This window comes from Rhinolophus hipposideros (assembly GCF_964194185.1).
Source record: "Rhinolophus hipposideros genome assembly, chromosome: 6".
Taxonomy (NCBI): Eukaryota; Metazoa; Chordata; class Mammalia; order Chiroptera; family Rhinolophidae; genus Rhinolophus; species Rhinolophus hipposideros.
Window position 1 is genome coordinate 43,610,918 of NC_138052.1, and position 21,794 is coordinate 43,632,711.

Sequence of the window (21,794 nt, forward strand, 5' to 3'; positions counted from 1 at the left end):
CCTTATACCTGATTTAACTATCAATTATAAACACTCTCCATAAAGTAATATTGATCTGAATCATAATGTTCTCCCGAATAGCATCGGCTACCTAGAAAATAAGATTAGGGGCTCATAAATCGTTCAAAAAATTATATGTAAGTATTTTTACAATGTGGAAACACATAGATTTTGTGCTGTCGCTTTCATTGTGTATTTTCACAACGTCTGAAAGGGCAGCATATCTTCTATAGCACTCGTCTCTCTATCTCTCAGCTGTTCATGTGGGTTTTACTGGCATGTATCATTGTTCTCCCTTCTCCATATGCCCTAAGGTAGGGCACTTCTGCCACCCACTGAAATTCACTTCTAAAAATCTAATAGCTTTGGGGAAAGAGCAGAGGGGTTATTTTTTAAGATAGTGTGGAGAAAAAGGAATAGAGCTGGTTCTTCCCAGATGCCTGATTTCTAGTCAGCATGCTGCTCGAGTGCCTGGTTGAACACATTTCAGCCATCCTGTGCCTAAGGAGAAAAACACCACTCCTGCCTCATGTTGCTATGGTAACTGATGCTCAGCAGGCAGTTGCAGTTTCATTTAACATAACTGGCTTTTAGAACTTGTGGGGGAAGTATGCTTTCATGTAAGAGAAAGGGAAATACGAATGGTTTAATTAATGTGTCTCAATTTAACACAAAGATACAGGTCCTTTCTACTGTCTGACCATAGCGTATGCAGCTCCATTTGTATCTGTATCAGATCTAAGGCATCAAAGGGTGAAATATTTCTCTCATCATGTATGAAGTGCACAAAGTGGGCCAAAAAGGAGAGATGGGTTGTGTTGGACCCTTTGCGAAAGGTTTTTCACTTTATAAAACCATCTCGGCTTGAGAGTGTATAGAAGAATTGCTTCCTCTTCTATCCACAAAGGAGGCCTGAGAGATGTTGCTAGGCAACCTCCCACCGAAGACTGGGGTGCTTAGAAATTAACATAGCTGACCTCCCCATCATCTCTGCAGTTCTGCTCTTCAAAACCATTTTGTGAGGCCGCAGGACTCAAGCAAATAGATATAAAAATAAAGAATAGGGGAAATAACTCTTACTTTTTCAAGCAAAGACCAGGATTCACGCAATGGAAAAAGGCAGCAGTTTAAAAAGCAGGTTGAGGGGAAAATGGTGTTAGTCACTAGAAACGAGAAACTTGTATTTTAAATAATCTAGGAAATTGTCCTCAGTCTGTTTTTAGAAATGTTTATAGCTGCCATGTAAACTATCACAGCAAAGGGCCTGAAAATGCATACGGGCAAACAAACAATAAATTAGTTTACGGTAATATAGATCTAGCACATATTTTTAACAGTGGAAACAGTTGGAAACAGTGAGCGTACTTGGTGCTTAAGATCTTGGTCTATAATGCCATTTCCCCACTAAAGGAGCCAGGGTTCCTCAGAGAAATGGCTGATTCTAGGGCTGGAGCAAGTTAATTAGAAGTTGAGTCTGGGACACTTTGTTATGCTCGAAAGTAGAAAAGTGCTAAAAAAAAAAAATGATGACTGCAGTCATAAGGACCCAGGAGCCAGCCTGAATCAGCTCCTGCTGGCCAAACCTGAAACAATTTGAGCACCAAAATAATTAAGGATGTTAATGAATTATGAACCATTGAAAAAAAAAAGGAATTCATGAACCCATATGATATTAAATGATAAATAAATGACATAAAAAGTAAAAAATAATAAATAGGCAATAAATTGCTTACAGTAAAATGCTAAAGCCTGGTTGGTTAGTACATGTGGAGAAAATGCTAATGTTAGAATATCCTTTATAACTATCATGGTAAAGATTAGATCAGGCAAGGAGCATGTTAATCTAGCATAAATTTCTGAAGAGGAGCAGAACATTTGTATGATGTAAAAGTATCTCCTCACAGATTATCACTTGCAAGGGAAAAAATACCAACTGTATAGTGGAAAAATCTGAGTTATCAGAATTAATATAACCCATAGGGCAGAAGGACATGGTGTTCTTCCAGAGGTGATACCATGAGTAAACATCACTAATACAGTATTATGGCCAGGAATGCTGAACTGAAATTGAATCATGAGGAAACAGACAAACCCAAATGGAGAAATATCCTACAAAAAACCAAACAAACAAAAAGGTGGGGATAGAGGACTGAATTCTTGAAATGATTGTGTTATGAAAGACAAAGGCTGTGGAAACACTCCTGATTAAATGACAAGTAAATGCAGTACCATATCCCACAGTGGAAACTGGAGAAAAAGAAATGCTACAAAGGACGTTTTTGGATCAATTGGTGGTAAAGAGTGAGAGATCACAAGTACTGTAATATAAGTTAAGTTTACTGAAGTTCATTACTATGATTATATTGGAGAACATCCTCATTCTCAGGAAATACACAGCGAAGTATTCAGGAATACAGAGGATTGTGTGATGCATGCAATTGATTCTCAAAACGTGTATATATATATATGTGTGTGGGCATAAATGCATATACAAAAATGTACATACACAGAGAAGGCACAAATGATAAAGCAAATGAGGTAAAATACTAGCAATATTTTAGCATCTATCTGGGTAAATGGCATGTGGGTACTCTTCGTACTTTTCCTATTCATGCAACTTCTGTTAGGTTCTAAATGATTTCCAAATGGAAGTTTTTAAAAATCAACCAAAAAAGAAAATTTGTGTCTCTTTTTGTAGGAAAAAAATATATATTGGAACTAGAATAATGAATGTTTACATTTTAAGAAATCTATGAAAACAATAACCCAACACATACAGATAGATATTACACTTCATAAAGGACAGTCATGTGTTAGCACAGAGAAGTGATATCAGGATCCAGACACATCCCATTTCTTCCCCTTGCCTATGGGTGTGGTATGTGTTCAATCATTTAAATTTTGCTCTTGGGTGTTCTCAATATCCTGAATTTTCCGCTATCCCCACATCTTCCTCAAACAATCCTCTGCAGTTTGTGACTCTAGTCAACGTGGAAAATTGGTTAGAAAGTTTTCAAGAAATTATATATGAGGGAGAAATTTTCATTCATTGGCTAGGGCCACTTCAAGTATATTTAACTTAAACTATTTGAAAAGAGCATTTATATAACTGCTTAGCATTTTGGCACATTTTTCCCTTCAATGTTGGTGTGTTTTTCGAAGAAAGTATAATCTCTGACTGTGAAATAGGACCTGTTATCCTGACCCATTATAAGTAAGGATAGTACTACAGAATACTTCACAGCTTTGTTCTTCAAGTATGTATTTTTTAAGGTTCTTACATCATTTACCCATTAAAAATAAAACTAGCCTGCCTTTGGCGGAAACTGAAATAGTAATTACCTTCTTAAAATACCCTTCTGTTTGTTTAAAACAGAGTTTCTTTTACTTTGCCAAAATAATTTGTTTGAAGAAAGATAAAAATAACATACACACTATTTGAAAACAGCCTGGTTTAAAGACTGCCATACAGTCTAAGGTTATACCACTCGGAAGGAAGACATTTAGAACCTGCTCATTACTCAGCTTTCCTCATTTATGGGATCAAATTGCTTTTTTGGGCACTATGCCAGATTCATTTATGTGCACTGTAAGGCAGATTGTAGAGTGAAGCATTTGTCTAGAAAACATCTGGTTCTTAAGAAGAGTATTAAAAGGTGGGTAGCACTTTTTTTGCTCATAACTATGATTTATTATGTTACAGTAACCCCCCTCTAATCTGGTAGGCAGACTTCCAGCAACCACAACCAGGAACCTGGAAGTTAAGTGAAAAATACTTCAGAGACCAAGGATAACACAAGGACTGAAATTCCATGCATATGAAGGAGTGGTACTGCACTCAGGTCAAAGTCCGTTTTATTTATTATAAAACTATTGGAGCCAATTAGCATAAGGGCTCCTGAGGCTACCTTTATATGTAATACCTCTTTCTGCAGTCATGTTGTTCCTTTACTCCCTTCACAAAAAATCACACCTCCCTCTGAACTCTAGTTCTTTGAAATACCCCCTGAACCCCACCCTTTTCCTACTCAGGTTTTGCCCTCTTCTGTTTCTTATACTTTCAGTATCTATCGGCTTTTCCCATAAATTTCCCAAGACACTCAAGTAGCTCTATCTTAAAACACAAAACAAGGAAACTTCTCTAATCTCTCCAGAGCCATCACTCTGCTGCTCCCTTTCCCTCAGCCCTGTATCTAAACATTTTTCTATACTGTCTCTAGTTCCTCAGCTTCCATTCCCAGGGCTCTCCCTAACCTACCAGGAATCTGTTCAAATTAGCGAAGGGGTTCTTCTCCCCTAGGGGTGCAAGACTTGGAATGCTGGATTTCAGCTTCTCTTTTCTCACTCCTTGGCTGGGTCACTGTTCAAGACACATACTACACAACCCCACATTGTGGCCCTGTGTGATTTCAGTTATTTCCACTGGCTTCTTATTAAATTTGGTAGGATCATTAAAACTCTGTTACTAGAATAATGGACTCAAAGTGCAGAGGACTAGTTTAGCTCTGTGTTTTTTCGCCCCCCTGTAGTTGCAGGACTGCACTCTTCATTTATTTTGACAAAAAGTACTGCTATCTTTCGTTAGTAATCCTATGTTCTCACGTTACTATAGCTAATAGTACCACTCCTATGAACATTTTCTGGCAGAGTCTATCTTCTATTTTCTGAATCTTTTTCTCTGACAACTGAAATAAACGAGATTACATTTTGCTTAGACAATTAGTAGTAAAGTGGTGGCTGTTAGGAATTGAAAGAATGTTACCTTTTATTATTTTTTTTCTACTCATTTTTGCTTAGCAGGAAAGCTTTAAAAAGTCAGCAAAAAGCAGGCTTGAGAAGGTTATTCTCTAAAGATAAAAAAGGAAAAAAAAAATTGTGTGTGCTCATTGCAGTTAACTTGCAAAATGGCAAAGAAATAAAAATTATCGATATTTCATCACTCAGATATAACTATTAAAAATTGCGTTAATTTCATGTAGTTTTGTGTACCTGTATCTATGCTTCTATACATATTTGCAAATTAAGATATGAAGTTATGTTTTCTGCTTTTTTACTTATTCTGTGAGAACTTTAGCTGTCTTGAAAGAGTTTTTAAAAATAAATAATTTTTGAAAACTTAAAAAATTTTAAAACAAATAAAATATTTCAAACAGGTTTTCAAGACTACACAGTACTCTGTTATTGGGTAAACTTTAATATATATGACCACTTGGTTTATGTTGAATGTTTTGGTAATAACCAAAAAAACCAAGATTTCTGCTGTTACAATTTTTCAAACTGAAAAACTTTGGGAAAATTTCTGAGTATCTCCTACGATAAATTTCTTTAAATGGGATTACTTAATCAAAGGACAAGTTTTTATTATTATTAGTTTCAGGTGTACAAAACAATGTGATTAGATATTTGCAACCCTTACAAAATGATAACCCCAATAAGTCTACTACCCATCTGACACCATTTATAGCTGTTACAACACCACTGACTACATTCCCTATGCTGTACTTTATATCCTGTGACTCTCTCTCTCTATATTATTAAAAAACATATATATGTATATATATGTGTATATATATATATATATGTATATATATAGTTGAAATTCAATATATTAGTTTCAGGTGTACAGCTTAGTGGTTAGGCATTTATATAATTTATGAAGTGATCCCCCCCAGATAAGTCTAGTACCCACCTGACACCACAAAGTTTTTACAACACTGACTATATTTCCCATACTGTATTTAATATCCCTGTGACTATTTTGTGACTACCAATTTGTACTTCCTACAAATTGAAAGGACGAGCTCTTATTTCATATTGCCAAACTGCTCTTCAGAAGGGCTACACTACACTACACCAGCAGTGTATGAATGGGGTGGTTGCCTTGTACCTTTGCCAATCTTTCATTAAAAGCAAAACAAAAAAAAATAATTTGCAACTTTATTACCACTAGCACTGTTGTGTAATCCTGTGTTAAAGCTATTCACTTGTGGTTTCTAGTCCTAAACTATGGTAGTTCCTGTCAGTCTTAATTGGTTTTTTGGTTTCCATAGTGATTCCATTATCCACTTGAACCCCAGTGCAAAGTTCAACCTAGCTTCCTCAGCTGTGCATACATAAACTCCTTCCAAATTACTCTACCAGCAGGTTCTTGACTTCTGGCGAGCAAGTTATTTCCTCTTGGGACCCAGTTCACCATACGAAGGTCAAAGGGCATTAAACTGATAACTGTTTCCTTACCTTGGCGGGGTGGTGGTCAGATCCCACATACACAGAAAATCCTTTCACTCATGTTGTGTCTTCTCCTCTCCATCCTGAATGCAGCCCCAAATTCTCATGTAACTTTATTCCTTTGACTAGCAGTTCAGAGCAGTGTGAGTTCCAGCTTTACTGGATGTGCAATCTTGAACATGTCACACAAGGCATGTCATAAACCAAGCCTTAATGAACAAGGCAAACGTCAGAGATTAGTAAGTGCTAAACAGAGTTTAAAAAGGCTGATATGATACAGAATAATAGGATGGGTAATTTAGATTGTGGGTTTGGCCATGAACATGGCCTCTAAGGTGGTGGTAAATTGATACCAGAATGAAGGAAACAATAAGCCTAGAGAAGAAAGCTTGGAGACAGGAAGTGGGAGGAAGGGAAAGGAGAAGTAGGGAGAGAATTCCAGATAGAAGGCAGGGCAAAAATATGATCTGGGTGGATGAAATGTAAGGAGTGCAGCATAATGTTTGGTGGAGGCAGGAGGAGACAGAGACAGGGAGTGAGTAAGGCAGAGAAGAGGAGGTAAGGGGAAGGAGGGAGAGAATGAGTGAGAATCTTAAATCCTTGTAGCCTGTGCTCTCTAGGGCAACTTACTCGTCCTCTTCATCTCATCTCGGACTGCACTTTCTCTTTTCTTCCTGAAGGTTCTTCTCAGTTGCAATTACCAGTTGGCCCTGTTCCACTCATAATAAATAAGTAGAACCACCACTTATTAAGAGCTTAAGTGAGTCAGATTCATTAGAGGTTTTATGTATGTTTTCTCATTTAATCCTTACAACAGCCTGAGGCAGTTTATTATCCTTAAATGCTTTCTTATGGATGAGAAAACTGAGGCTCAGAGAGCCTCTGTGACGAGAAAGATGAAACATCTAGTCAGTGGTAGAGCCAAAATTCAAACTTAAGCTGGTCTGACCTCAAATCACGTTCTTAACTGCTATACACTGGTCTGCACTTAGACTTCTTTGATAGTTTCTACATTTGTTAAGAATTGTCATTTCACTCATTTCATTTTGCTCCTCATTCCTTAACTATTTCTATGATAGAACACTTAGTTTCATCTGCTAGCCAGATGTAGACAAGGTAATTTTTTCTTATAAATGCAGTCTCTTTTAGTTATGAAAAGTATCGTAACACACACAATAGTGGGCTTGGAAGTTATCTGGGCCAGTATAGAAACCAGTTTCTGACACTTGCTGTGACCACAGGCAAATGATTTAGTTTGAGCCTCATTTCCTCATCTAAAAGATAAGAATATCATTTCATTGGAGAGTTGAGTGAGAATTAAGACATAAACTTTATACAATTTCCGTGATTCTAGTATTCCATGATGCAAGTACATTAGAACTGCTAAAGGCATTCTGTTATATGATGTCCTCAGCAACGTCCATTCAGGCAGGAAGACTTTTTCCCCCCTTGAATTGCAGAGAGAGATAGATAGTCTGGCACAGTTCCAGAACTGCAAACAGTGATAATAGTATCAACATCATAGGGTTGTGAGGACCAAATGCAGTAAGACATGTGAAAGTGTTTTAATAGATATAAAATGCTTTATAAATGTTATTATTAAACATTTTCACGAGATGCTATAAACAAAAGGTAGGTGAAAAAGAAGAATGATTAGTAGATATAATTGGAATTAAAAGGACTTTGGAAAATTGGAGAAGTGATCAGAAACAAGAGAATGTAGCTCAAAAGAAATTAAGATAGGACATTTAAAGAAAGGCAGCAAGTGACTTTTAAAAATACTCTGTGTTTACTAAAATGGCAAATGAAATTGAAGACTTTGTTTATTGTATTTTTAAAGACAACTGAAAAAGAGGTAGGCAACAAATTTTAAAAAATGCTATGCATTGAGTTTACTAAGATTAGGTTAATTTTACAATAAAAGGGTAAGATATGCTCTGCCACAGTGGTGTTAAGCATTGCAAGGTAAGCAGTTGTTTCACATGGTGTGCTTTGTGAGGACCTGTTGACAAAAACTATTTGTCACATTTCTCCACCAGATGTTCCAGTGTCTGAAATTACCGGAAAGGCCTAGCTTTTGGGCCAAGGTAAAATATTGCTATAAAGGTTTACCTATTTAAGCTGATTTCAGGTACTGATTATTTCTTAAGATCACATTAGCAGTGAGAGCAGAAAGGAGTTCAATACAAGGAAGCAGAACTTTCACTTTTTTTGTTTTTCCAAAAATATTTCTGTAGGTAAGTCACACATTTTCTGCAATACTACCCATTAACACTGCAGACTACATGGGAAGCTCACACTAATTTTGCACCATACCTCTTAAGTCCCAAGAGGAATAAAAAAAACATACATTTTTAAAATCTTTATTAAAATTCATATTTTATTTTTCATAAATTATTTACAAGGAAATTTATTCAAACCTTTGTAACAATGAACAATGTTACAAAAATTTTTATCAGAGAACAATTGTATTTTAAATGTATTTCCTGCAGTAAACAACTCAATATTCCTTAGAAAAGATATAGGATACTCAATTACTTAGATTTTAACAAAATATTCTTTATCTAAATGGGTTATAATCTTTACCACAGAGACACCAAATCTCATCTAATCAAGAGAGTCAATCATATACTCGAGCTCTCATTCACCTCCTCCATCAGAAAACATCCATTTGACAGAGCACTTCTCTCTTTACACACAACAGCAGCCTCTGCTGGAGAACAAAAGGTATGCTTCTGTTCCAGAGCTCAAACCTATTCTGAGCTGGAAGAACTCAAATTCATTTCCCACTTAACCAACAAACTAAATTAAAATAATCTTCAAGGTCTTAAAGATGTGCGGGCCTTATCAAGTATATCCTTTCTTATTTTTGGATAGCTTGGATGTGCTTCAAGAACCTGCAAAAACAAAAAGCAAAAAACAAAAAATCAAAACAAGAAGCACAAGAACTTGTAATTATTATGGAGAACTGGAGAAGTACAAAATGTACTAGAAATGAGCATTACAGTTGAGATTTCATTGTATTAATACTGCAAACATAACCACAAATTTTAAAAGTGACATCTGAGATGTGACTTGATGACTCATTCATAATACTAATAATTAGATGAAAACAGTAGAATATGAATACTACATGTGGAAAATACAACATATACAATTACTTCCTTAACAGGTCAGTTGCAGAAAACAACTATATATCAATGATTCAAAATATTTTTTATAAATTTAGCTATTTGTGCATGACATTTAATAAACCTTTAGAGAGTTGTTTTTAACCAGGAGCATACATCAGATTTACGTACAGTGATTTTGAAACATACACATTTCCAGGACGATTGAGTCTAGGAGGGGAGGAGATAGTCATTTAAAAAAAACCCCAAAACGCCACAAATAGTTCTAATGTATAAACTTACTTTAATATGAAATATTGGCTTACAGAGACTCAATAATCGATAGCAATGACTGAGGCCAAGAATTTACAATAAGGATGCTGAAACAGCTATCTGAGATAGGGCATATTGTACAGCTCTTTTCTAAGGAGCTTTGCTTAGAGCCCTTAACAATGTTTAATATAATGTTTTATATGGAATATCAACAGGACAATGTATATAAAAAGAAACTGCAGATTCTAAAACTGCAACTTAAATATTTGTCATTTTAGTAAGGGATCATTTAGGAGGGGATCGATTACACAAATGTAATTGAAGGACTTCTAAATTACAGACATGTCTTTTAGGTGTAATGTATAAATCTGAATCCTAACAACCAGACTTAGACACATTCACAAGAACATCTCTGTTAGAACAATGATCTGGAGAATCTGTAACAATATTCACATATCTTCTGACTTAAAGACTATGTTTTATTCTCCTCTGGCCTCTGTCTTTAAATGGACACAAATATTTTATTATTTAAGGTCTAACTAAATGCATATGTTTGATTTAAGTAACCTTTATTATTTTCTAAAGTTTGAAAAATGATCATCTCTCCCAGACGTATTTGGTAAGTCATTTAAGTACAATAATCGTACATCCTCTATCTCTATACATGCACATCTTGAAGTTAACTAAGAGTGGGAAACTACATCTGAAAATTTTAAGAAATCTAAATTTAAGTGTTACCTGGTGACATATGTCAATTGCATCCACATGTCTTTTTGCTTTTAAGTAATTAAATGCCAGTTTGTATCCTGTTAAGACAAAAAGCATCATGTTATAGTACTATCTGTACAGCACACTAGTTTACCAGTTTTGGCCCCCTCCTTCATTTGCTTGCTTATTAGAGAACTCTTAACAGAGGCTGGTCGTACTATGGTACTTGCATGTGGTACCACATCATCAGAAGTGACGAGGTAACAAAAGGTGGAGTGACATAAAAGGATAACAGGTAGGAAAGAAAACGGAGTAGGAACAAAGGACCACAGTGAATATACTGTTGGGTTAGAAGACTGCCATGCCACAAATGTGGTTTTGCAACTTACAGATTGCAGGAAAAAGTCATCAAGAGCAGTAAGTGATAACACAGCTAATCATTTATACAGTACAGATTTATTTAGCGCTTAACACATCAGGCAAACTGGTTCCTACAGTCATGAGGTTTACATCCTATTACGAAAGAAAGTACATTACTTAAGTAATTATGTAAGTAAATGAATAATTTCAAAAGTGCGATAAATGCAATGAAATAAAGGCACAGGCCAAGTGAGCTATATTAAGAAACCTGATTGGGAAAGGGGTGGGCATCAGGCAATGTTTGATATCTGAAGAATGAGGCATAAACTAAGTCAAGAGGGCGGAAGCAAGAACACTTTCAGGCAGAAGGAACTGTGTGTAAAGGACACATAGGAGCCATACGGACCTAGAAGACATCGTGAGAGGCAGAACAGGTGGGAGAGTGGGCTAGTCATCAGATATTTCACACCAGTGATGATGACTAACAATTATCACAATTACTGATATTGAAGTGTCATGTTTCAAATAGAGACAATTTAGAAGAAAGGTGTTAAAACATTCTTAAATGATTGTTGTTCTCCTGTAAGAATGCTATAATACTAAGTAAACTAAGGGAAAGACAAAAAAAATAATGGTGGCATTGTGTATGCTATAAATAATATATGGCGTAACATGATGTAAAATAATGTAACTGATAAATTAAATATTTCACTTTAAAACTTAGAAATATGAAGGGAAATTTGAATGTTGCTCTTGTGTTCTAATCATACTGTGTTTCCCCAAAAATAAGACCTGGCGGGACCATCAGCTCTAATGTGTCTTTTGGAGCGAAAATTAATATAAAACCTGGTCTTATATTAAAATAAGACTGGGTCTTATATAAGACTGGGTATAATATAACATAACATAGCATAACATAACATAACATAATATAATATAAAATACTAGGTATAATATAATATTGGGTCTTATATTAATTTTTGCTCCAAAAGATGCATTAGAGCTGATGGTCCGGCTAGGTCTTATTTTCGGGGAAACATGGTAGTACCAAAACAAATGTTTAGAATTTCAAATAAAATTGTTTGAAAAGAATACATAGCTAATGTAGTCACATGGTAGTAAAAAGTAAGAAATGGGAATTATCTAAAATTCATGGTATCTGACACACACACACACACACACACACACACACACACACACACACACAGAACTGTCCTAGATAAAACAGTAAATTTCAGAGAGGTAAACTTGATATCATTACAAAGAAATTCAAAAGTGGACTAATAAATAGAGTTTGTGACATTTGAAAAGGAAAATAATTTAAGATGTCATGCCAAACCTACTTTACAATGGCAACTACTTTTTTCCAAAACAAAATTCTAATTGGATGCAACTAGATTTAGGTTTTGGCTTCTGGCTTCCTGACTAGCTTTGAGACCTTAGGGAAGACACTTCAGCTGTCAATTTCAAGTTTCCTCACCTAAAAAATGGGGATAATAACTCTTCTTTCTTTTAGTATAATTTAAAGATCAAATGAGATACTTATTATGAAATGCTTTTAAAAATTTTAGAGTAGCACACAGATATTGGCATTTTTTTTTCCTTTTTTCCCTGTGACAACACTACATTAAAAGCACCAAGTTTTAATGCTGGAAGAAAATTGATAGGTATGCTATCTTGTTCAACAACATTTAGAGAGGAAATAAACAGCTAGGAAATGACAAAACATGTGCACTGCAGCTGCATTATGCCTGCCAAGCTTCTAAGAATTCAACCTTATGTAATGGGGGTGGTGGTGGTGAATGAAAGAGAGAGAGAGAAAGAGAGAGAGAGAGAGAGAGAGAGAGAGAGAGAGAGAGAGAGAGAGAGAGAGAGAGAAAAGAGAGAGAAAAGAGGAACACATCAGTGTAATCAGCCTGGTGACTGTCATGTAACCTGAGAATGGGTGTGAAGGGAGGACATGTAAATGGATTCTTCCCTCATTGGATCTCACTTCTGAGTGCCTTTCATAGTGATAATATTCAAGCCTGAATCTACAGAAAGAACATGACCATATTAATGACATCCTGACAAGTGAAAAAATGAAATGCATTCTTCACATGGCCAGGCAGACTAGGCGTGTTGGATGCGATGATAATGTTAAGAAAGAAACTAAAGAATTGAGAACTTCAGAGAAATGCTTGCTCAAGAACACAGAGGAACTGATGAAATCATCTATAAAATGCAAAGATGACACAATGAAAGAGTGAGTGGGAATGCCTGTATTTGCTGAAGTGCTCCAAGAACCAGAATATTAAAATAATTTAGTTTCTAAATGTATTCCTTTTGTGGAATAAAGCATCAAAAATTACATATATTTTAAGAATTTTATGGAATTTTCATTTTATAAGTTGACTTTATTCTGTACGATGCCAATTCTTGAGAAGGAAAAATACGATCAATAAATATTAGCTTCTCTGCTCTATACAAGTCTAGTAAAATAACAGACCCCAGAAAAATTATAATGTTGGGGTAGTCCTGAACTGATAGCCATTAAAAATGACCTATCTGACTGTAAATTAAATGCATCCACACTGTGATATGGCTGCTAAAAAAACAGATGTCACTTTAGGTTGAATTAACAATGACTAAATGCCTAATTAAAAAAATAGCTTCATTATAAATACAATTAATTCTTAAATCATATTTGTTCATTTCTGGTACAATAGGTCGGGAGGGACATGGACAAATAAAATTCCCTTTTTCAAACTTAACTGGCCATGGAATATTATCTCCTCTGACTCATCTCTCTCTCTCTCTCTCTCTTTCTCTCTCTGTCGGTCTCTCTCTATCTCTTTTAGTAACTATTAATATCTCACCCAGTATTCCAAAGCACAGTCTAGGAAACACTATTTTAGAGTTTCTAGGCGACAGCACCAAGGAGGGTGAAAGACTCAGAAGCAGGTTCTAGAAGAATGGAGAGGTAAGTGAGGATGGTTTAAAGAGAAACGTCAGGAGAGCCATGAAAGAAGTTTGGAATTTGAGGCCCTTATGTGTAAGAGCAAAAGGACTCTGTGGGTTGCTCCAGGAAGTTTCAAGGAAGCATATGTCAGCTCCATATAAAGGAAGAGAAGCATGGGATAAGCTCCCTCACAATGTGGGGAGACGGAGTCATTAGGTATATTCCAAATGCCCCTCATCTGTTAGGGTAGTTGGAGATTAGCAGTCCTCAAACTAATAGTCTGCCACTGGGATGAGATGATGTTTCTAAAGGCTCAGGAGGAAAAAAAAACAACACCATGTTTTATGGTCCAATTACTGAAGGAAACATCCTCTCCGTGATATCCATCATAATATACATTAGAGTTTAAAGGCTTTGAGAATTTCTGCAGTAAAGAAACCTGTAAAACTTGATTTCATGCAGTTTTCCTAACTTCCTTGACAATGGAACCCTTTTCCCCACAGGATTACCATTATAGAAATAGCAGAGGGTGAAGGGAGAGAAAAGAGCAGAATTAGATTAGATGTACTCCAAGGTGACTTGGGGACAAATTTGAATCTCGGGAAATTATATTAATAACTACAGAGGGTTCCAAAAAATGTATACACATTTTAAGAAAGGCAAAAAACTGTATTAAAATTGTTAATACTCAATATGTACCTATAACAAAAGATGAATACAAGTCATTTATATAAATTTTTTTGGCACCCCGCCTCCAGTATTAGTAGCTGATAATCTATTATGAATACAAAATTTATTTTTTGGTAGTACTGACAAAGGAAATTTGGCTCTTAATGTGTATTTTGTTCTTGAAAAGAAAGTCAAATGCATTTCAATGAAGATTTACAAATAAAACCCAAGTTTCCGGTGAAAACTTAGTGTCTAATTTGTTAAACTCACCTACAGCTGGATTTGTCTGATTGCCATGTTTCCATGCCATCTCGTAGTTTAACACAGCATCTGTATACGCTTGTTCTTTTTCCATAATGTACCCCATATACTCATAAGCTTTGCAGCAAGACTGAAATGGAAGATGTATAAATAGATTAAACTCGATACCACTAAGATTTTATGAGGTGCTTATGACTATAGAGGTCAACCATATTAACTCATTTGAATGGCACATAAGAAAATGGTTTCCAGCTTTGGCTATGGAATCAAATCATCTCAGGGACTTAATAAAAGATTATGATGCCAATCCCCCACACCAAACCCACAGAATCAGGATTTTTGGGTGTGAGGAAAGGACATTTGTATTTTATACATATACATGTAAATTTTTGTAATTACAAATAATTGTAACACATACAAATACAGAAATGACAGTATAATGAACCCTATGAACCCCTATCTTCAACAATGAACTCATATTGTTTCACCTCTACCCCACACACTTATGCTTCTGTGTTATCAGATAAAAATACTCAAATATTGTATCATTTCATCCATAAATATTTTAGTATGCTGTTCTAAAAAGGACTTTCTTCAAACATAACCACAATTCGTCACACCTAAATGTAACAACTCTGACACCATCAAATATCCAGTAACTATTCAAATTTCAAAGTCTGAATATTTTTTTTTCAGTTTGTTAGGATGAGGATCCAAATAAGGCCCACGCAGTGTGACTTGTTGAAACACTGCTCGACTTTCTTTTGATCTAGAGATTTCCTCTCGATCACCGTCTGTTTTCTTGTAATTAAATGTAGCAGAAACGACAATGTTTGTCCCAGAGTTTCTCAAAGCCCAGACTGAGTTGAATGCATTCTTGTGGTGCTTATGTCATATGTTACTATGTCACTGATACTTCCTAGAAATTGTAATTAGACCTAGAGGTTTGCGTTTGATTTTGGTTTTGGGGGAAAGAGGTAAAAATTCTTAATAGAACAGTGCCCCACCAAGCCACTTTGAAGCCTGAGGCAAAAGAAAAATATGTGCATGGGGCGGCCCGGAAGGCTCGGTTGGTTGGAGCATGAGCTCTGAACAATAGGGTTGCCGGTTCGATTCCCACATAGTGAGCTGCGCCCTCCACAACTAGATTGAAGGACAACGACTTGGGGCTGATAGGCCCTGGAGAAACACACCGTTCCCCAATATTCCCCAGTAAAAAAAAAATAAAATAAAATAAAAAAGAAAGTAGTGGAAACTAGGTCTGGAAGATAGGTTAGGATCAGAAAACAAAAAAGAAAACAAAAAGAAAAATATGTGCAAACCAATAGATATGTTTTTAGGTATTTTATAATGGCTATTTTTTTCTAGAATGTTAAATTAATTTAAAACATTGAAAAATTGACAAGTAGATATATTAAAACACATTATTTTAAGTTGGAATATTTTATTTATACACAGTTATTAATTTTATTTTCTTGACCTTAATGCAAGAAAATATATCAATAATACTTTCATTAAAACCATTTAACCACTTTAAAACCATTAAAAAATGCATACAACCACAGATATTGGGGTTCACATGTTCCCTTTTGCTTCAGGCTTCAATATAGTGCATCACAGCACTGTCAGATCCTATTTAACATTTTGATATCTTGATTTTTTAACACAATATTGCATTGAATTATTATTTATCTGATTACTACAATTGACAAAATTTTTGTGTTCCCCACGCCCCAAATTCATGTTGAAATCCTAACCTCCAATGTTTTGGTATTAGATGAGGTCTTTGGGAGGTGATTAGGTCATGAAGGTGTTCTGACGAGTGGGACTAGTGCCCTTATAAAACGGACTTGGGAGGGTCCTTGTGCCCTTTCTTTCCACCACATGAGGATACAATGAGAAGTCAGTTTCTGAAACCTGGGAGAGGGCTCTCACCACACCCCAACCATGCTGGCACCCTAATCTCAGACCTCCAGTTTATGGTACTTTTTTATAGTGGCACCACCTGAATTTTAAGTGTCCCTTTAAATTTTAGACCCAAAGGGAGTGTTTTCATTTGTTTCACCCCAGTCTAGCCCTGTCATAATGATGTGTTTTTCCATCAGGAGGCACATGTCTGATTCTTTTTTTGTGATGTTATACCCATTCATTAATTCATCAGAGTTGAAAAATGATGATATTCTATCAGACTTTCTTCATTTATTAGCAGGAAAACATCTATAATGAGAAATGTCTCTTTTTCTACTATTCTGTTACCCAGTAGTATAGTTAGTTCATACAGAAAAAGCGGGATACTTAATTCTTTACCTTCACTTGCCAGCTTTAGAAATAGTTCATTAGCATATTTCAATGATAATTAGTTTTTTTTAATCTTTATAAACTCAAGGATTTCAACATATTTATTGTTTCAATTCACTGCACCTCTTATTCTATTGATTTAAAGTGTCCCAACTTTCGCTAGTGGGAATGTCTTCAAGTTGGCTCCTGAGTCCTTGACATGACTCTAATCATCTTTGATAGCTTCCTTGCCATCTGGTATGACAAGATGGTCTAGTGTCATCTTGTACATTTCCTGTCCCAGATCTGGATGATCTCCATTTTTTAATTACATAATTCAAGGTTTCTAAGCTCTAGTTCCTGAATCTTATGCTCACAATACAGACAAGCCTAATCAGCAGGGCTCACGCCTCTAAAGTAGCCATCGAGTTCAAACGTGCTGTGTCTCACCGTCACATTCTGGCAAACTGAAATTCTATCTGGATCGAAATCTTACTTCCCATGCCATCCTGCTTAATTCTACACGTGGCACAGAAGGGTCAGCCAACTGGCAGCTTTGATTTTTCAAAGCCTAATAATAAGTACTCTGTTTTTCAAGGCCAGTTTAACTTAAAATTGGATCTATAAACTATATATTGATAAATGACTTGATGTTTTAGGTTTTTAAAGTTCCTGATAAAGTAACCTAATAGTATCTGATGACCTCTTTAAAATACAAATAAACCATTTTGAAGTTTAATTTTCTCTGAGAATAAAACATCGATTTTCTACGATTAAGATCTGAAGTAACTGATATGAATCTATAAAGATCGATATCCCCAAGTTTCTAAGTTGAGTACAATTATTTCTCAATAAATAGTAACTAATGCTTAACTTAAAAAATGTTTTAATAAAATATCGTTTTTTGTGTGATTAAACACCAAAATGTACTGCTAGTAAAGAGACTTAAATTCTAAGGACTTTCAATTTACATCTAAAAATAAGGACTTTTTATTAAACAAATCAAATTAAATGCTGAAAAGACTTTTCCCCCACAAAATATATTATGCCAGTGGATTCTACCCTGTTTCCCGGAAAATAAGACCTAGCCGGACCATCAGCTCTAATGTGTCTTTTGGAGCAAAAATTAATATAAAACATGGTATTATATGATATGATATGATATTATATCCAGTCTTATATTGTATTATATAAGACCCGGTCTTATATAATAAAAATAAGACCGGGCCTTATATTAATTTTTGCTCCAACAGACGCATTAGAGCTGATGGTCTGGCTAGGTCTTATTTTTGGGGAAACATGGTAATAATGTGGAAATGGTATGCAGTTGCAGTGATTTCATCAAGTATTTCTTAATGGAGGACAGACGTTTGCAATTAATGTTCTTCTGCAATTTTCATTAGTCCTATGATGAGATTGGTAATCACAGGCAAACACTTGACATTCCGAGAACACTTTATGTAAGTAGGGCATACTACAGCTGAAACTGGAAACTGCATAAATAATTTTTTTTTAAATTTTCAGTTTTAAGGATAAATAGCTTCTTTCTTATTATTAATGTTTATTTCCTGATTGTGGTTAAGAATAAACATTTAATTACCAAAACACACAGAGGAATTCTTAGACAGGGAACAACACTCTAATAACCTATTATAGAAAGCTTATACAACAAAGGTTAACCGTTATTTCTTACTTTTCGATCACCTACCCTATTATGACGTAGGCATCGTTTTAATAGTTCTTCTGCCATGTCGTATTTTGCTGATTGAATATAAATATCAGCAAGTAGCAGCCAACTCCTTTCGAAGTCCTCAGCATCAATAGGATTCCAATTCATTTTTGCAATCCGCTTCAGCTGGTTTCTGGCTCTTGGAGTCTGTTTCAAGATCATATAAGCAGTTGCCATTCCCAAAAGTGCTGGAATATGATCCTTCTGTAAGAAAACAAAACTTTAGACGCCCAGATACACCAACACAAATGAATGTCCTATGTTTAAAAGGAAAACACATGGAAAGCAGCAAGTGCGACATAATGGAAGAACCGGCCAGTGGATTCTATTTCTGGCTCCACACAGGGAACTGTGACATGCTCACTATTTAACACATCAAGTAAACTCAAACTGCCATGAAGACACCTGGTGAGGTACTGTGTGTTCAAGATAATTCAATAAATATGCAGACACCATAACCACACAATTCCAGACAATTAAGGGGACTCAGTCTTTACTGAGATTGACTGGCTGTTTTGAATTTGTACAGAAACAGAAAAAATAAACAAAATTCCACTTCAGTGTAATCCTAATTGAACATTTGTGTTTCAAATTTAGCATTCTGACTCCTTTGTTCCTTCATCTGTAAAATAGAAATAACAGAATGATTTACTTGCAATGGTATATCTTATCCACGTGGACCCTATTGCCCTTTTTCTCTTTTCATTTTCATTTTATTCAACAACCTATTCTCCCAATAAAGTTTGACCAAAGAAATATTATAAATAAGGTATGCAATTAATTAATCACTTGGAAATTATATGAAATAAACTCATGTCTTAAAATATGCTTTTAGATTTGGAGTCTGAAGCTTCTTGATAGTGTATAAAACACGTTCTTTTACACAGAGTTCAGAGTCAGAAAATGCCACTCTCTAAAACCAACAAGCTAATAAGAATCAGTATAAAATGGAGGCCATTAGTGATCTCTCCAAAAAACCAACTTACCTAAGCAATAATGTGTATGTCCCTGATAAAGCTAGAGTAGCTCTTCAATTTCAGAAGAGGGCTTGTGTTGCTTTTATGAAGAGGAAGGCTTCGGTTTAAAGTATAAATAAACAATAAGAAACTGATTTAGAATCATAGTATCACGACTATAATAAAGTTGCACCATAAAATAGTGAGTTTGAGTAACTAATAAGGAACAAAAAAAGGAGCTTGAGTAACTAATAAGGAACAAAAGAGTAGTAAAACGTTCAATGTCCAACACTGATCATGGATGGAAGTCAGAAATAACTCTGGATTAGCAAAGGGCAATTCATTACAGCTTGATGAAAACAGCTGTTAGGAATACACAATTTTCCTGGATCTAATTATATATCTATGAAAAAACTTCCAATATGTAATTTTTTTCTCCTTAAGGAATGGCAAAAACGGTTATATTTGAGTGCCAGATCCAACCAACTGGTAGTAAATTCTGAAGACACGTGTGGGATATTATCATTTACTGAGCCCCACCCCACCCCCAGGTGGGCTAGGGAGGAAAGTAAATAGATGTCAGTGAAGTATTTGTCAGCCAGGTCCTAGGCCAGCCCACGAAGAGAAGGGTCCTGTAAAAATGTCCAGACCTGTTCACATATTAAAAATATCCCATACTACACTTTTAAAAATAAGCTCTCTGATTTTAAAAGCATACACCTTGAGTTTGATTAGAATGAAATCAATTCCTCACAAACTGACCACTCCTGAGTGAACTGAAGAAGAGTTTCTAAAACTACAAACCTGAGTGCTAACCCCTGCATTTAGACGTATGATGTCTTTTATGGTACAGACATCCTAAAGCATTCAGCCAGCTTCTCTCTCATGTTCAGCCACTCTAAGCTGCAACAACTTTAGATCACAAAGGACAATATAGCTGTATTACAAATAACATACTTTTATGGTTCAAGGTGATGGGATGAAAGCAAGTGAAATGGCTTTGCTTGGGTTTAATGTATTTTCCACTATTTCCTCCCATGACTTCCTGTCACATCCCTCTTTTTCAATCAATCTGAACGATGCATAGTGCTAGGAATATACCCTATGCTTCCCCGCCTCCCTGCCTTTGTTCCTATTTTCCACTTCACCTAGAATGCAGTTTCTCTACCTCTGCCTGTGAAAATGAAATTTATCCTGGTTCTTCTTAGACCATACCTTCTCCACAAACAGGTCTCCCAACTCTCCTTAAGACTGTTTCCCACAGCACTTTAATTTGTAACTCTAGGACAGAATGTCATAGATTTTGTTTCCTACTACAGTCCATATGCTTGTCTCATCTTCTCTAGGTGAAGAGCAATTCGAAAAATGGGGCTATACTTGGTTTATCTTTGTGATTCCCACTGTGCTTAGCACCCACTGGCTACTTAATGAATATTCATTATATTTAATAAATGCAGCCTATGAGTTAAAAGAAAAAAATGCAAGATGCATTTCTTGTTTATGAAACTTCAGTTCACACATCAGTCTTTGGATTAAACAGATTTGAGGATAGTAGGTTACTAATCACATTGGTTAGAATGATAAAAAATAATGCAGTCACACCAACCCGATAATTGACTTAGCCTCTTTCTAGGAAATAGCTGCATGTCACTCACTGCTTTGGGCGTTTTTCCTCAAACCTCACAGTTTAAACGCTCTCATTACATGATAGAATGCTACTTCACAACATTCAGTAGCTAAACCTTCCTTGAAATGGTGCTTCATCAGGTTCCTACATATTTTCTCGGACTTATATAACAGCCCTATTTCTGGTCTCTGTTCAGTCAGCCACTGTCATCCATCTGCTGCCACACAGCCAATTCTGCTGAGCACACCCCCTGAGAACATTACTTCAAAGTCAGCAGAAGGCTGGGCTCCAGGATGGTGCTGCTGCTGAGGCTCCCTTGCTGTTTTGTTCTAAGAGTGACTCACAGTGTTAATAAAGGTAAAAGTGGCGAAAACCATATAGGACACTTGTACCTAAATGGCAATGGGAGTCCTAGGTTTCCCCAAATCCCTCCAGGGTCCTGGGAGGCAGGGGGAAGGGGATATAGGAGGGGGGTTTGCGTAGTTTATCGCTACCACTATGACCTCTGAACCACAAAAAAACACAGCATAAGTCTGAAAGTCCTCTGACAGACACAAAATAGTGAGTTTTTGGTGGCCTACATTTTTGAGTGGAAGAACATGAAATCCAAAGAGTATGCTTAGAACTAGCTATTACCAACTGCTGATGGGGTGGG

General features: G+C 35.8%; 1 protein-coding gene across 3 annotated transcripts in view; it reads right to left on the reverse strand.

Annotated features, from left to right (window-relative positions):
- Nucleotides 1-8,576: 8,576 nt before the first annotated feature.
- TTC21B (tetratricopeptide repeat domain 21B) overlaps nucleotides 8,577-21,794 on the reverse strand; it is a 69,137-nt gene continuing 55,919 nt past the window's right edge. For all 3 annotated transcript variants that reach the window (XM_081052172.1, XM_081052174.1, XM_081052173.1), the window contains 4 exons: nucleotides 18,536-18,760; nucleotides 14,560-14,680; nucleotides 10,350-10,417; nucleotides 8,577-9,125 (listed from right to left, as the gene is read on the reverse strand). In XM_081052172.1, the coding sequence (XP_080908298.1) occupies nucleotides 9,048-9,125; nucleotides 10,350-10,417; nucleotides 14,560-14,680; nucleotides 18,536-18,760 (492 nt within the window). In that variant the 3' untranslated portion in view covers nucleotides 8,577-9,047. The remainder of the gene's footprint in view (nucleotides 9,126-10,349; nucleotides 10,418-14,559; nucleotides 14,681-18,535; nucleotides 18,761-21,794) is intronic.